The sequence below is a fragment of the Ceratotherium simum genome, chromosome X, assembly GCF_057802395.1.
Source record: "Ceratotherium simum simum isolate JZ-2026a chromosome X, ASM5780239v1, whole genome shotgun sequence".
Lineage (NCBI taxonomy): Eukaryota > Metazoa > Chordata > Mammalia > Perissodactyla > Rhinocerotidae > Ceratotherium > Ceratotherium simum.
Window position 1 is genome coordinate 89,297,799 of NC_141940.1, and position 12,628 is coordinate 89,310,426.

Consider the following 12,628-nt stretch of genomic DNA (forward strand, 5'->3'; position numbering starts at 1 on the left):
TAATTCACATACCACATAATTCACCATTTAAAGTGTACAATTCAATGTTCTTCTTAGTATACTTATAGAGTTGTGCAACCATCACCACAGTTTCAGAACGTTTTCATCACCTCAAGAAGAAACACCATACCCCTTAGCAGTCATTGCCCTTTTCTCCCCAATCGCATCCCCCCACCCCCCAGCCCTAAGCAACCACTAATCTACTTTCTGTCTCTACGGACTTGCCCATTCTGGACATCTCCTATAAATGTAATCATACAATATGCGGTCCTTTATGACTGGCTTCTTTCACTTAGCATACTGTTTTCAATATTCTTCCACGTTGTAGTATGTACCTCCTGCTTCTTTTTATGCCTAGTCATCTTTGCTTGGATAACAGACATTGTAAATTTTACCTGTTTAGGTGCTGGAGTTTTTATTATTATTACTATTATTATTATTCCTATAAATCTTCCTGACCTTTGTACTGAGTTACTTGGAGACAGCTTGATCTTGCATGGTATTCCTTTTATGATTTGTTAAGTGGGTCTGGAGCAGCACTAAGTCTAGGGCTAATTATTTCCCATGACTGAGGTAAAATCCTCCCGCATATTCTATGCCCTGTAAATTATGAGTTTTTCCACTCTGGCTGGTGGGAGCAGGCACTATCCTCTGCCTGCGTTCCAGGCCCTGTTCCCTCTAATCCATTTGGTTGGCTCTTTCCCTGGCCTTGGGTAGTTTCCTCATTTGCATGCACTGATCAGTACTCAACTGACTCCTCAAGGTAGACCCTCTGCAGTTCTCTGTGGTGCTCTTTCTGTGCAGCTCTCTCCTGACATTCTGTCCTTTGAACTCTAGCTGCTCTTGTCTCTCTGGATTATCTCAACTTAGGGAGGCCACCAGGCTCTGCCTCAGTCTCCCTTTCCTGTGCCATAGCATAGAAACTCTCCAAGCGGTATGCTAGGACAATTGTAGGGCTCACCTTGTTTCTCATTTCTCAGGGATCACTGTCCTTCATTGCCTGATGTCTATGTCTTGAAAAACACTATTTCATGTATTTTGTCTGGCTTTTTTGGGGGGGAGAGGGGTGGGTTGTTTCATGTAAGAGGGCAAATTTGGGCCCTGTTACTCCATCTTGACTGAAAGTGCATGACTGAGGGGTTGTATTTGTGACACCTTTTGACAGTGAGACCAACAGAATTTGCCAATGATAATGGAGAAGAATCAAGCATGAAATATCTGCTCTTTGACTTGAGTGACAGACTGGGTGTTATGGTACCATTGGTTGAGATGAGGGAGACAGCAGGGTTTGTGAGCCAGGGAAATTTGAGAGAATGAACATGTCAAACAGGACATAACATATGTGAGTCTGGTGTTCAGGAAAGAGGTCTAGGCTAGAGGCCTAAATTAGTGGATCTTCCAAATATTTGCAATAATTAAGGCTACAAGACAAGATGAAGTCACCTTTGTTGTTAGTGCCATTGAGTCAATTCTGACTCCTGCTGACCCTGTGTATAGCAGAGCAGAACCCTGCCCAGCCTTTTTGCACCATCTTCTCATCTTTCGGCGCTATATCAGACAATCTCCATTGCTATTCTTAGGGTTTTTATCGACAATTTTTTTGGAAGTGGGTGGCCAGGTCCTTCTTCCTAGTCTGTCTTAGTCTGTAAGCTCCGCTGAAACCTGTCCACCATGGGTGACCCTGCTGGTATTTGAAATCCCAGTGGCATAGCTTTTCAGCATCACAGCAACATGAAGTGGCCACAGTATGACAACCAACAGATGGGTGATGTGGTTCCCTGACGGGGACATGGGTGGGCGACAATGGTGATAGCACCAAATCTTAACCACTAGACCACCAGTCACCTAGGGAGGAATATTGGCTACAAAGTAAGGGGGACAGGATCATACCCAAAGATACTCCAATATTTGGAAACTGGATAAAATTGGAGGAGCAGCCAGAGATGTAGTAGAAAACCAAGAGAGTGAGAGCAAGAAACTGTGGAAAGTGCTGAGTGGTCACAGGAGAGGGTAGAGAAGTGACTGCTGGTTTGGCAAGATTATTATTCATCAGTGATCTGGTTAAGAGCAATCTCAGAGACATGGGAGTGACAGAAACCAAACTGAATTAAGTTAAATATGGTCTGGGACACAAGGAAGTAGAGACTGAAGAAAGCCAGAAGACTGGCTTTGCTGAGGGGCATAGCAACGGAGTCACGCCTAGGGCAGTATATGGGGTCAAAACTCACAAGTAAATATGTCCGTGGATGTTGACAACACAGTACTACGTGAAACAACCTAGATGGCCATCACTAGTGGAACAGCTGAACAATGCTACATTTATTCCACAGAATACCGAGAATCAGTTAAAAAGGATAAATTAAACTGATGTCCATTATATATTAATAATTGTGTGTGTGTGTGAGATTAGCCCTGTGCTAACATCTGCCAATTCTCCTCTTTTTTTGCTGAGGAAGACTGGCCCTGGGCTAACATCCGTGCCGGTCTTCCTCCACTTTATATGGGACGCCGCCACAGCATGGCTTGCCAAGCAGTGTGTCGGTGCATGCCCGGGATGTGAACCTGAGAACCCCGGGCCACCGCAGCAGAGCACGCGCACTTAACCGCTTGCGCCACCGGGCCGCCCCATAATAATTTTTTTAAAACATCAAAACAATACTTGGAAAAAAGTAAAGGATGGGTGGATTGTATCAATGTCAATATTCTGAGTGTAATATTTTACTATAGTTTTACAATGTTACCTTTTGGGAAAACCGTTCAAGTACGTGGGATTTCTCTGTATTATTTCTCAAAACTACATGTGAATCCACAATTATCTCAAAATTTAAAGGCTGAATTAAAAAATATTTCCAGTATGTACATAACCGTGGTCATTTTTTCCCACAGTAAACATTTATACCTCTTGCCATTAAAAGACCATTTTTAATTTTGTAAATACAACAAAGTGGAGGCGGGGGTATTCCCTTCCCTGGCTTCCCCTGGCCAAGAAGATAGTCTCAGCTTTCAAGGACTCAAGGTCAGGCCCCGCTCCGAGGCTCCTCAGTCGCCTCTCCAGGAGTCTGGGAGGACTACGGATTGCTAACAGGGGAGGCCACTCTAGCCCACCTCGGAGGTCCAAGTCTTGTTAGCCCAGAAGGTTAACGCCTCTAGCTCTCCAAGGAAAACCGAGGTGAGGAATTCTCGGCTCTTTTCCGCTCACCGCCGGGGAAGGCTCTCTCTCGCCCACCTGTCCTCGGTTCCCTCAGTCATGCCCTTGGGGAACCCCTCCGCCCTGTCAGGACGCTGGAATCCCTCGCGTTTGCCCCAAAGACACGGAACCTAGGCGAGGAGTGCGGCAGCCGGGTTTTCCGGCCTGGATGAGTCATTTCCGGTCACAGACTCCCTCCCCCGGAAGTGAGACCTGATGTAAACACCGGAGCCGGGCGTCAAGGCCCGCGAGGTCAGCAAGTCGGGCCGCGGGCGGCACCGAGAACCCGGGCTGAGATCGGGGACGCGTGGAGATCAGGTCAGTGCAGGCGGCGGGAGCTGGGGCATGATCCCAGAATTGGTTGGGGTCTGGGAGAGGGTGAGGGGTCTTTTGAGCAAGGATCTTGGTGGATGGGGGAATCTAGGACAGGGAACTTGAGTGGGTGCTGGTGTTGGAAGGAGTATGACAGCGGTCTTGGACATGAGGAAGTGGCGGGGGGCGGTGTGTGAGGCATCCCAGGGCAGGGTTCTTGGGTGGCGTGGGCCTTTGCAGTGGGGGGGCGGGGTCCCAAAAAGGGGATCTTGGAAGGTGGAGCTGTCTAAAGAATGGGTGTTTGGGGAGTGGGGTGGTCTGGTGGAGGTGGTTCAGGGGGGAAGGTAGGAGATTTGGATCTTGGAGGATGGGGAGGGAGTGTGCCTGGGCAAGGTCTTAGAGAAACAGGGGTTTGAAGTAAGTATGGGGGCTCTATGTCAGGAATCTTAGAGGGGTCTGGGGCAGGCGTCTTGGGGGGGGTTGAGTTGTCCCAGGTAGGGGTTTTGGGAGGTGTGTGTCCTGGGAAAGGTTCTTGAAGGGGTAGGGGTGCCTTGGGGCAGCATCTTGGGGAGAGGATAGGGAGTCTGGAGGAGGAATCTTAGGGGGATGGGATTCCTGGAGGTAGCTCCAAGCCAGCCCATGTCAGAATCAGAGACAGCTGAGCGCATGGAAGGGGATGTCCCAGGGGTAGGGGATTTGGAGTGATAGGGGAAACCTGAGGTAGGGTCTGCAGGGCATAAGGGCATCTGGGGGAGTGTTCAGTTGGCCTTGGTTGGGCAGAAGTTAGCTTGGCACGAGAAAGGGTTGTCCTGAGGTAGGCATGGGATCCTGAAGGGGTTGGGGGAAGCCTGTGAGGAGGGAAGTTGTGAGAGGGCTCTGGGTGGTGGAATAGGTTGGGAATGTCAGAAGGGCATGAGGAAAGGAGTTCCCGTCGGGGATGGACCAACCATGGCAGGTCTCAGGGTCAGGTCAGGGAGGTGAAGGAAGAAGTGGATGTCCTAGCCCCCTTTCCCCACTTACTGACAGGTGGAGTTGGGTGCTAGGTCCAGGTGTGAAGATGAGAAGTGGGTGGGGAGTGGTTCCAGGCCATGTTGGGCATTGGGGCCAGGATTGGCTGGGGGCGGGGAGGAGATATCACTGGGACACCGCATACCCCATTGCTTCCTGACAAGCAGTCAGTGAGGGTCGGGGAGTAAGGAGGAGGTGGGGGGTCCAGGTCAGGCTAGGCCTGGAACTGGGCCTAGTGTGAGAAGTTAGAGAGGTTGTTGGCCATGCTGTTTAGGGTCTTGGGAGCTTAGAGTGGGGACCCCAGGGCTCTCCCTGTTTTTGTCTTCTTTGCAGTCCTGATAGCAGTGGGAGGAGGAAGAAGAAATCAGTTGGGGACTGGAGTTCTAGGACTCAGAGGGCATACTCTTTCCAACCCTACCCCCACTTGTTTCCAGGAAAGCAGTCCTGGACCATGACTCAGCAGCCACTTCGAGGAGTGACCAGCCTGCGTTTCAACCAAGATCAAAGTGAGAGAGGCTAGCACACCTGTATCCTTGTGGAAGGGAGGGAGAGAGATAAAGGCGAGAGGTGGGTGTTGGGCCCCTAGCTTCCCACCTGGGCATCCTTTGAGGCAGTCCGGATTCCTCCCATCCCCCAGGCTGCTTTTGCTGTGCCATGGAGACAGGTGTGCGCATCTACAACGTGGAGCCATTGATGGAGAAAGGGCATCTGGGTGAGCCATCAGTGGGTGAGAGGCAATGGGCAGAAAGGACGGGCTGGGCATTGGCTTCCACCCCCACTGACATCCTGGTCCTTGTCCAGACCATGAGCAGGTGGGCAGCATGGGCCTGGTGGAAATGCTGCACCGCTCCAACCTGCTGGCCCTGGTGGGCGGTGGTAGCAGCCCCAAGTTCTCAGAGATCTCAGGTAAGTGCCCTCATCGCATCCCACCCTTGGCCCAGATTCCCTGGAATCCTGGCCTCCCCTAGGCACCGGCAGATGAAGATATCAGAGTACCTCGGAGTCACACAGTGCGGCCTACAGCTTGGAAGTCATGGATCTTACAGCTAGAGAAGCGCTTGGTGTTTTGTCTTCATTTAACAAACATTAATTGAAAGCCTCCTGTATGCCATGTCCTTACCTATGGAGCACTTGCTATGAGCCTGGTACTGTTCTAAGCACTTTACATGTATTAACTCATTTAATCATCTCAGTAACTCTATGTAGTAGGAAGTATCACTATCCTCATTTTTACCAAGGCCCAGAGAGGTTAAGTGACTTATCCAAGGTCACACAACCAATAGCTTTTAAAATCTTCAAGCTGTCTCTCCAACACCCTCTTGCCTTGAGCCCCACTCACCATCTTGTTTTAAGAGTTTTTGTTGATCCCATTGGGACATGGCAAGAGACGCCCTAGGCGAGTCACAGAGCCCTAGGATTCCTCACAGAAATCTTCTAGGGGTATGGACTGAGACCATGGAGGCAGATAGTTACTGATGGGAAATTACAGGCCTGGGTGTGAGTCCCTACTTGGTTGCTGTTTGACTGTGAGGTTCTTGGCCAGATACTCAACCCCCTCAAGCCTCAGTTTCCTCTTTGTAAATTTCTTTTTTTTAAAGATTTTATTTATTTTATTTTTTCCCCCCAAAGCCCCAGTGGATAGTTGTGTGCCGTAGCTGCACATCCTTCTAGTTGCTGTATGTGGGACTCGGCCTCAGGATGAACGGAGAAGTGGTGCCTCGATGCGCACCCGGGATCCGAACCCGGGCCGCCAGCATCGCAGCGCGCGCACTTAACCACCAAGCCACAGGGCCGGCCCTCCTCTTTGTAAATGAGTGTAACATTTCTAGAACCTGTTCTCTCAGGAATCACGTCCAAAAGTGCTCATGCTGTGTGAGGCTCACATTGGGTATTAGCGAAAGGTTGAGCAAGTGGGTTGAGGCCCCATGGGGAGTAGGGGTGGGTCTTGTGTCACCAGGGCTGCCCCTCACCCTAAACCTTGGCACCGACAACGCACCCACCTGCCCAGCAGTGCTGATCTGGGACGATGCCCGGGAGGGCAAGGACTCCAAGGACAAGCTGGTGCTGGAGTTCACCTTCACCAAGCCAGTGCTGGCTGTGCGCATGCGCCATGACAAGTGAGCCTGAGGAGGACTGGGGGCAGGTAGGAGGTCCCCACAGCAGGCGAGAGGCTTAGCCCCGCCTGTGCATCCTGCCCTCCCCTCATGGCCATCCTGTGTTGTGATGCCCACAGAATCGTGATCGTGCTGAGGAACCGCATCTATGTGTACTCCTTCCCTGACAATCCCCGAAAGCTGTTTGAGTTTGACACCCGGGACAACCCCAAGGGTGAGAGGACCCAGATATGCAGGTGTAAGGGCAGGAGGAAGTGAACGGGGCAGAGGGGCAAAAACGAGAGAACGGAAGGGGCACACACAGGGAAACTGGGAAAGAGGCAGGGAGAGAGGCTTGGCACAGAGATGCTCAGAAGGGCTGAGAGATGCTCATATTCCCAGTCTATCCATCTTTCCATCCCTTAGCCGGTTCTCTCTCCCCACCCTCAACCTTGCTCCACCCCTGGGTGCCCCAGATAGCAGAGCAAAAACACCTAGTAAGGACATGAGTGCATATGTCAGGGATCCCTGGGCCTCCTAGAGGTGCCACAGCTGCATAGGGAGGAAGGGAATCTGCCTCGCTGGTGGGGAGCACAGCCGAGGGCAAGCCCCCTGAGGATTCTTTGGGTAACATGCATCATGGAAGGTCGAAGTCTGGCCCTTATCCAGCTCTGTCCATTCTGAAACCCTGCCTGGCCCCTGCCTCCCCTTCACCAGCCTACCCTCACTTCATCCTCACACCCTAGGGCTCTGTGACCTCTGCCCCAGCCTGGAGAAGCAACTGCTAGTGTTCCCAGGACACAAGTGTGGGAGTCTGCAACTTGTGGTGAGTCGTCCAGTGGGCAAAGAAGTGTAGGTGGGTGGGCTGGCTCCCCCTGTGGACCCTTGGCCCCTGCCCTCCACACTACCCCAAGCCCGGACTGCTCCTTCCACTGCAGGACCTGGCAAGCACAAAGCCCGGAACTTCATCTGCTCCATTTACCATCAATGCACATCAGAGCGATGTGGCCTGCGTGTCCCTGAACCAGCCAGGCACTGTAGTGGCCTCGGCCTCCCAGAAGGGCACCCTTATTCGCCTTTTTGACACGCAGTCCAAGGAGAAACTGGTGGAGCTGCGCAGAGGCACTGACCCCGCCACCCTCTACTGGTGAGCAGAGGGTATGTGTGGTGGGCTGGTGACCCCACACCATGTGACATGTGGGCATCCCTGCTGGTCTGTCTTCCAGCATCAACTTCAGCCATGACTCCTCCTTCCTGTGCGCTTCCAGTGATAAGGGTACGGTCCACATCTTTGCTCTCAAGGATACCCGCCTCAACCGCCGCTCCGCGTGAGTACTCCCTCTCCCACCCTGCTGCATCCCCATTCCCCTGCCCATGTACCACACCTGGGCTTAGCCAGTACTGCCTGCAGGCTGGCTCGCGTAGGCAAGGTGGGGCCTATGATTGGGCAGTACGTGGACTCTCAGTGGAGCCTGGCAAGCTTTACCGTGCCTGCTGAGTCAGCCTGCATCTGCGCCTTTGGTCGCAATACTTCCAAGAATGTCAACTCGGTCATTGGTGAGTAGGACTGGCCCTTGACTGGGGGTACTGCATGGGCAAAGCCCTGCAAGTTTGACCTGAAAGAATTTTAGGGCGTGGGAAGCCTGAGGGAGCTAGAATGGGTAGCTCAGCTCCATCATCAGTAAGTGGGATGGCAGGTGGGCAAAGGCCTGGAGGTAGACCCTATGCCATGGGACACCTGAGAGGACTGGAGTGTGTGGCTTCAGCAGCCTCTAACCTTTTACCAATCCTCTTCCTCTCTCCAGCCATCTGTGTAGATGGGACCTTCCACAAGTACGTCTTCACTCCTGATGGAAACTGCAACAGAGAGGCTTTCGATGTGTACCTTGACATCTGTGATGATGATGACTTTTAAGGACCCTGTGGGTTGTGCTAGGAACCTATGGTGGCATATTGCAAAGCCTTTGAGGGATTGGGAGTGCTGTGGAAGCCATCAGCCAGCAAGCATTAATGGGGCAAGCACCCGCTTTCTACTCAGCAGAGCAGTGCCTAAAAAGCTCATTTCCCCCAAGCACTTCTTGATGACCGTGTGCCCTTGAAGACTGTGGGCCCCTAGGGCCAGGCCAGGGACCCTGAGAAGGAAGCAGACCCCCTGAGGCTCCCAGCCTGGAGAAGACTGCTAGGGAACCAGAGGGAGTGCCCTAATCCAACCTGTGGGGATTAAAAAAAACTTCCCAGGAAGAGACGATCTCTGATGTAATGAATATGAATTAATAAAAGGCCCTTAATGGTATTTATGGCTGGACCTGGGGGGGGGGGGGCTGGAGGAGATGAGGCTGAAAAGGCCCTGCAGGAGTTTCCAGGAAAGGTGTGACCCTCTCGGACCCTGACAGGAAGGAAGTGGGAACCTGCTTGGGTCCCTCTGACAGTCCCCGTTGTCATCTCTCTGCATGTCCTCCAATGTCTGGCTACTGTGTGCATAAGCCAGCAGCACCACCCGCAATAGTCCCTGGTGGTGCCCCGCCCGGGAGTGGGTGGGAACTCCTTACACCTTGGCTGAGACTTGATTTCCCGGCAGCCCTTGCTGCCTTGCAGTTCTGGCGTCTTGTTAGCATTTCCGGTCACGTGCATTACTGCTCCTGCGCAGTCCACCTAGGTGGTTAGGGAAGCCTCTGTATGGCTCAGAGTCCGTTTCCCGGTGTCCCCCGCGGTGGTGCGGGGTGTAACGGCTGTTGTAGTCCGGCCGCTCTTGTGGCTGGTCCAGCTACATCCACCGGCAGGATGTCGGAGGTGCGGCTGCCCCCGCTACGCGCCCTGGACGACTTCGTTCTGGGGTCGGCGCGTCTGGCGGCCCCGGATCCGTGCGATCCGCAGCGATGGTGCCACCGTGTTATCAACAACCTCCTCTACTACCAGACCAACTACCTTGTCTGCTTCGGCTTCGGTCTCGTTCTGGCCGGGTGAGGGAGGGAGGGAGGCGCCCGTTGGCCGGGGATGCCTGCAGGACATGGAGGGTAGACCCGCGGGATTTTGAGGACTGGGAGGGGTAACCTGAGGGGAGTGCAAGGCCTGGAAGAGCGAATTCAGTAGAGATGGAAAACCTAAGGGGCAAGGGAGGGAGGACTTGAAGGAAGTGGAACCTGGTTATGAGGAGGGCCTGGGGCTGGATAGAGCCTGGCTGAGGGGGCCCTGATGGGGATGGAGGGTCTGAAGGGAAGACCTGGGGAGGATGGACAAAGTATGGAACCAAAGGGGAAACTGTGGGCAGGGAGGTGGACCTGAAGAGAAGGAGGGTCTGAAAGTGGAACCTGAGTGTGCCTGGGAGGTGATGGGGCGATGTGAGTGATGGGGCCAGATTAAGGCGTCTCCGGACGACTTACGACGGGGGACAGGGGCGTGGTCAAGTTGAAGGGTGTGGAGGGTGGACTTGTGGAGGATCTGGGTTTGTAGGGGAGCCTGGATATGATTGGAATGCCCAGGAGCAGGTACCTGTTGGGGAACTTGAGCCAAGAGGGAGGACCCAGGGATGGAAGGCCCAAGACCAGAGAGGGATGGAGAACCTGGAGGAGGGACTTGGACAGGGTTGGAAGTTAAGAGTGGGACCGAAAGCCTGGAAGGGGTTCTAGCAATGATGGAGGGAGGAATATATAGGGAAATGGGAACCTGGAGGGCGAATTTGAAGGGGGAGGAAGCCTCAAAGGGGGTCTTCTAAGTACCCTGGGCCTGGGGACAGAAGGCCTGGAATCTGCAAGGGGTGGGCTCAAAGCGTGGGTTTGGGGGCAGGTTTGGGGGTAGGGGCGCTGGAGAGGGGCCCTGCCGGGTAGGGTCGGAAGGAAAGGGCGGGGAGCCCGGGGACCTAGCGGGATGGGAGGGCCTGAACCTGAAGCGGGAGATCTCAGGAAGATGGGACTGTACGATTGACAAGAAAGAAATGAGGGTCCACAGGGAAGTCCAGGGCTCCTGGAGCCGGAAGCCCTGGAGGGTGGACTTGTCGGAGACAGGGCTGGTGGGAGTATTTGCCAGGCTGGAGGGTCCAGCGAGATGGAACCAAAGCTCTTGGGGCCCAGGATCGGGTGGGCGGTGGTCCGGAAGGCTCGGAGGCCGGGCGGCCCTCTCCCCCCTACCCGGCTAGCTTAGTTCCATTGTGCTCGCAGGTACATGCGCCCGTTGCACACCCTCCTAAGCGCGCTGGTAGTGGTGGTGGCCCTTGGCGTGCTGGTGTGGGCAGCTGAGACTCGCGCAGCCGTGCGCCGCTGCCGCCGCAGCCACCCTGCCGCTTGCTTGGCCGCGGTGCTTGCCGTCGGTCTCCTCGTTCTCTGGGCCGTAGGCGGCGCTGGGACCTTCCTGCTCAGCATCGCAGGGCCCGTGCTTGGTGAGTCTCCACTATCCTGAGTTAGCCGGGAAAACGGCCAGTGCGTGCGCACGGCACCAGGCCTGCCCTGCCCTGGTTCCCGGGCCAACAGGGGGCTGGGACACCCGGCGGGCGTGGCCACACCCCCTTTACAAAGCGCCTTCTGTGGCTTCGCTCCCCTCTTCTGGGAATGCCCCGCTTGCTACCGCCTTTCCAGGCCTCACTCTATAGTAAGTGCCTTCCACCAGCCAAGTCCCCGTTACTGTGCACCCTTCCTAGGCACGCCCCTGTTGCAAAGCGAATTACTCGGCCACACTTTCAGGATTAGAGGCGTCCTGGCCACTGACCACTCCATGCCTGCCTGTGCTCCAGTTTCCTTCTGTGACCCCCACTGGCTAAAGGCTGATGTCCCATCTCACTGACCCCACTTCTCTCGGTACTGCCCATAGTGATCCTGGTGCACGCCTCGCTGCGCCTGCGCAACCTCAAGAACAAGATTGAGAACAAGATCGAAAGCATTGGTCTCAAGCGGACGCCAATGGGGCTGCTACTGGAGGCGCTGGGACAAGAGCAGGAGGCTGGATCCTAGGGACCTGGGATCTGTACTCAAGACCTGGAGAGCGCCACCCCCACGCCGGCCTGTACTGGAGACCCAGAGCCCTTTCCCAGCCCTTAAAATAGGAGCCCCCTCCCCAGTTCAAAAAGCAGGACATCTGTGACCCTCCCCCCAGGTCCAAAACTGGGATATTCCTCATACCAAGCACCCATTACCTAAAGGACCAGAGTCTTCCCCAGCCCTGAACTTGGGACCCAGAGCCACTGGCATCCAACCCACAGCTGGGGCTTGGAGACCAGAGCATCCATGGCCAACCTCAAACTCTGGACCTAGACACTCCCCCCACCCCAGTCTGGGACCCAGCCATCTCCCATGCTCAGCCCCAAAGCTGGGATCTGGGACCAAGGCATTCTCAAATCTTGAACCCTGAACCAAGGCTTTTCCAGACCCCACCGCAGCTTTGAACCCAGGTCAAGGCATTGCCAAATCTTGAACCCAGGACCCAAGTGTGTCCAGCTCCCATCTGGGCAGAGGATTCAGGTATCCTAACCTTGTTGAACCCTTGGTCCCAGGTGACTCCAACACTCACCAGTCCCACTTGCCTCCCTCCCTCTCTGCTTAGGGAGTCGTCCCCTCCCCCACCAAAGTTCCTCAGTGGTGAAGACCAAGGGTTGAGGTGGGGTGGGGGCAGCGTGTACCAGGAATGGGGCATATATATCAGTGTTGCTGCAACAATAAAGGCTGTTGCATCGTTCAAGCCAATTTGGGCCTCCTAGGTCAAGTCTGCACGTTTCAATGGCCAGAAGTAGCCTTCTGCTTTTCTGTTCTACGTAAGACTCTTTTGACTGGGTCTCTCTCTGTCAAATGGCGTGGGCTGAAGGGGTGAGCTCTCAGTTCCTTCCTTGAACTTGTTACCTCTGGAGCAGCATTAATGCACAAGGTAGTTAAGGGCACAGAGTATTTCCTGCTATTTGTATTACTTAGGGCTCTTGTTGAGGGCTGGCTAGGAATTTGAAGGCAGACAGGCAAAGAATTTACCCCACATCACAAAGCAAGTAAAGCCAATGTGGATGACATTATCACAGGCTGTTTCCACAGTGTTATATTTTTTATAACATGGT

At 54.0% G+C, this 12,628-nt stretch overlaps 2 protein-coding genes across 7 annotated transcripts; both read left to right on the forward strand.

Moving 5' to 3' along the window:
- The first annotated feature begins 3,210 nt into the window (after positions 1–3,210).
- WDR45 (WD repeat domain 45) lies at positions 3,211–8,893 on the forward strand. 6 transcript variants are annotated; one of them, XM_087426875.1, is made up of 11 exons: positions 3,214–3,505; positions 4,841–5,013; positions 5,145–5,219; positions 5,309–5,413; positions 6,516–6,624; positions 6,741–6,835; positions 7,347–7,426; positions 7,539–7,747; positions 7,827–7,928; positions 8,012–8,157; positions 8,406–8,893. In XM_087426875.1, exons 2-11 carry the CDS (start codon positions 4,959–4,961, stop codon positions 8,513–8,515), a joined length of 1,086 nt encoding a protein of 361 aa, XP_087283001.1. In that variant the 5' UTR covers positions 3,214–3,505; positions 4,841–4,958; the 3' UTR covers positions 8,516–8,893. The 6 variants fall into 6 exon arrangements, with proteins under 6 accessions (XP_087283003.1, XP_087283001.1, XP_087283002.1 ...); XM_087426874.1 differs by having other exon boundaries at positions 3,216–3,505; positions 4,942–5,013; XM_004434933.3 differs by having other exon boundaries at positions 3,220–3,505; positions 4,942–5,013; positions 6,519–6,624.
- A 414-nt stretch (positions 8,894–9,307) lies between these two features.
- On the forward strand, positions 9,308–12,269 carry PRAF2 (PRA1 domain family member 2). The gene is made up of 3 exons (XM_004434934.3): positions 9,308–9,560; positions 10,755–10,972; positions 11,401–12,269. The coding sequence occupies exons 1-3, from the start codon at positions 9,382–9,384 to the stop codon at positions 11,538–11,540; spliced, it is 537 nt and encodes a 178-aa protein (XP_004434991.3). The 5' UTR covers positions 9,308–9,381; the 3' UTR covers positions 11,541–12,269.
- The last annotated feature ends 359 nt before the right edge of the window (positions 12,270–12,628 follow it).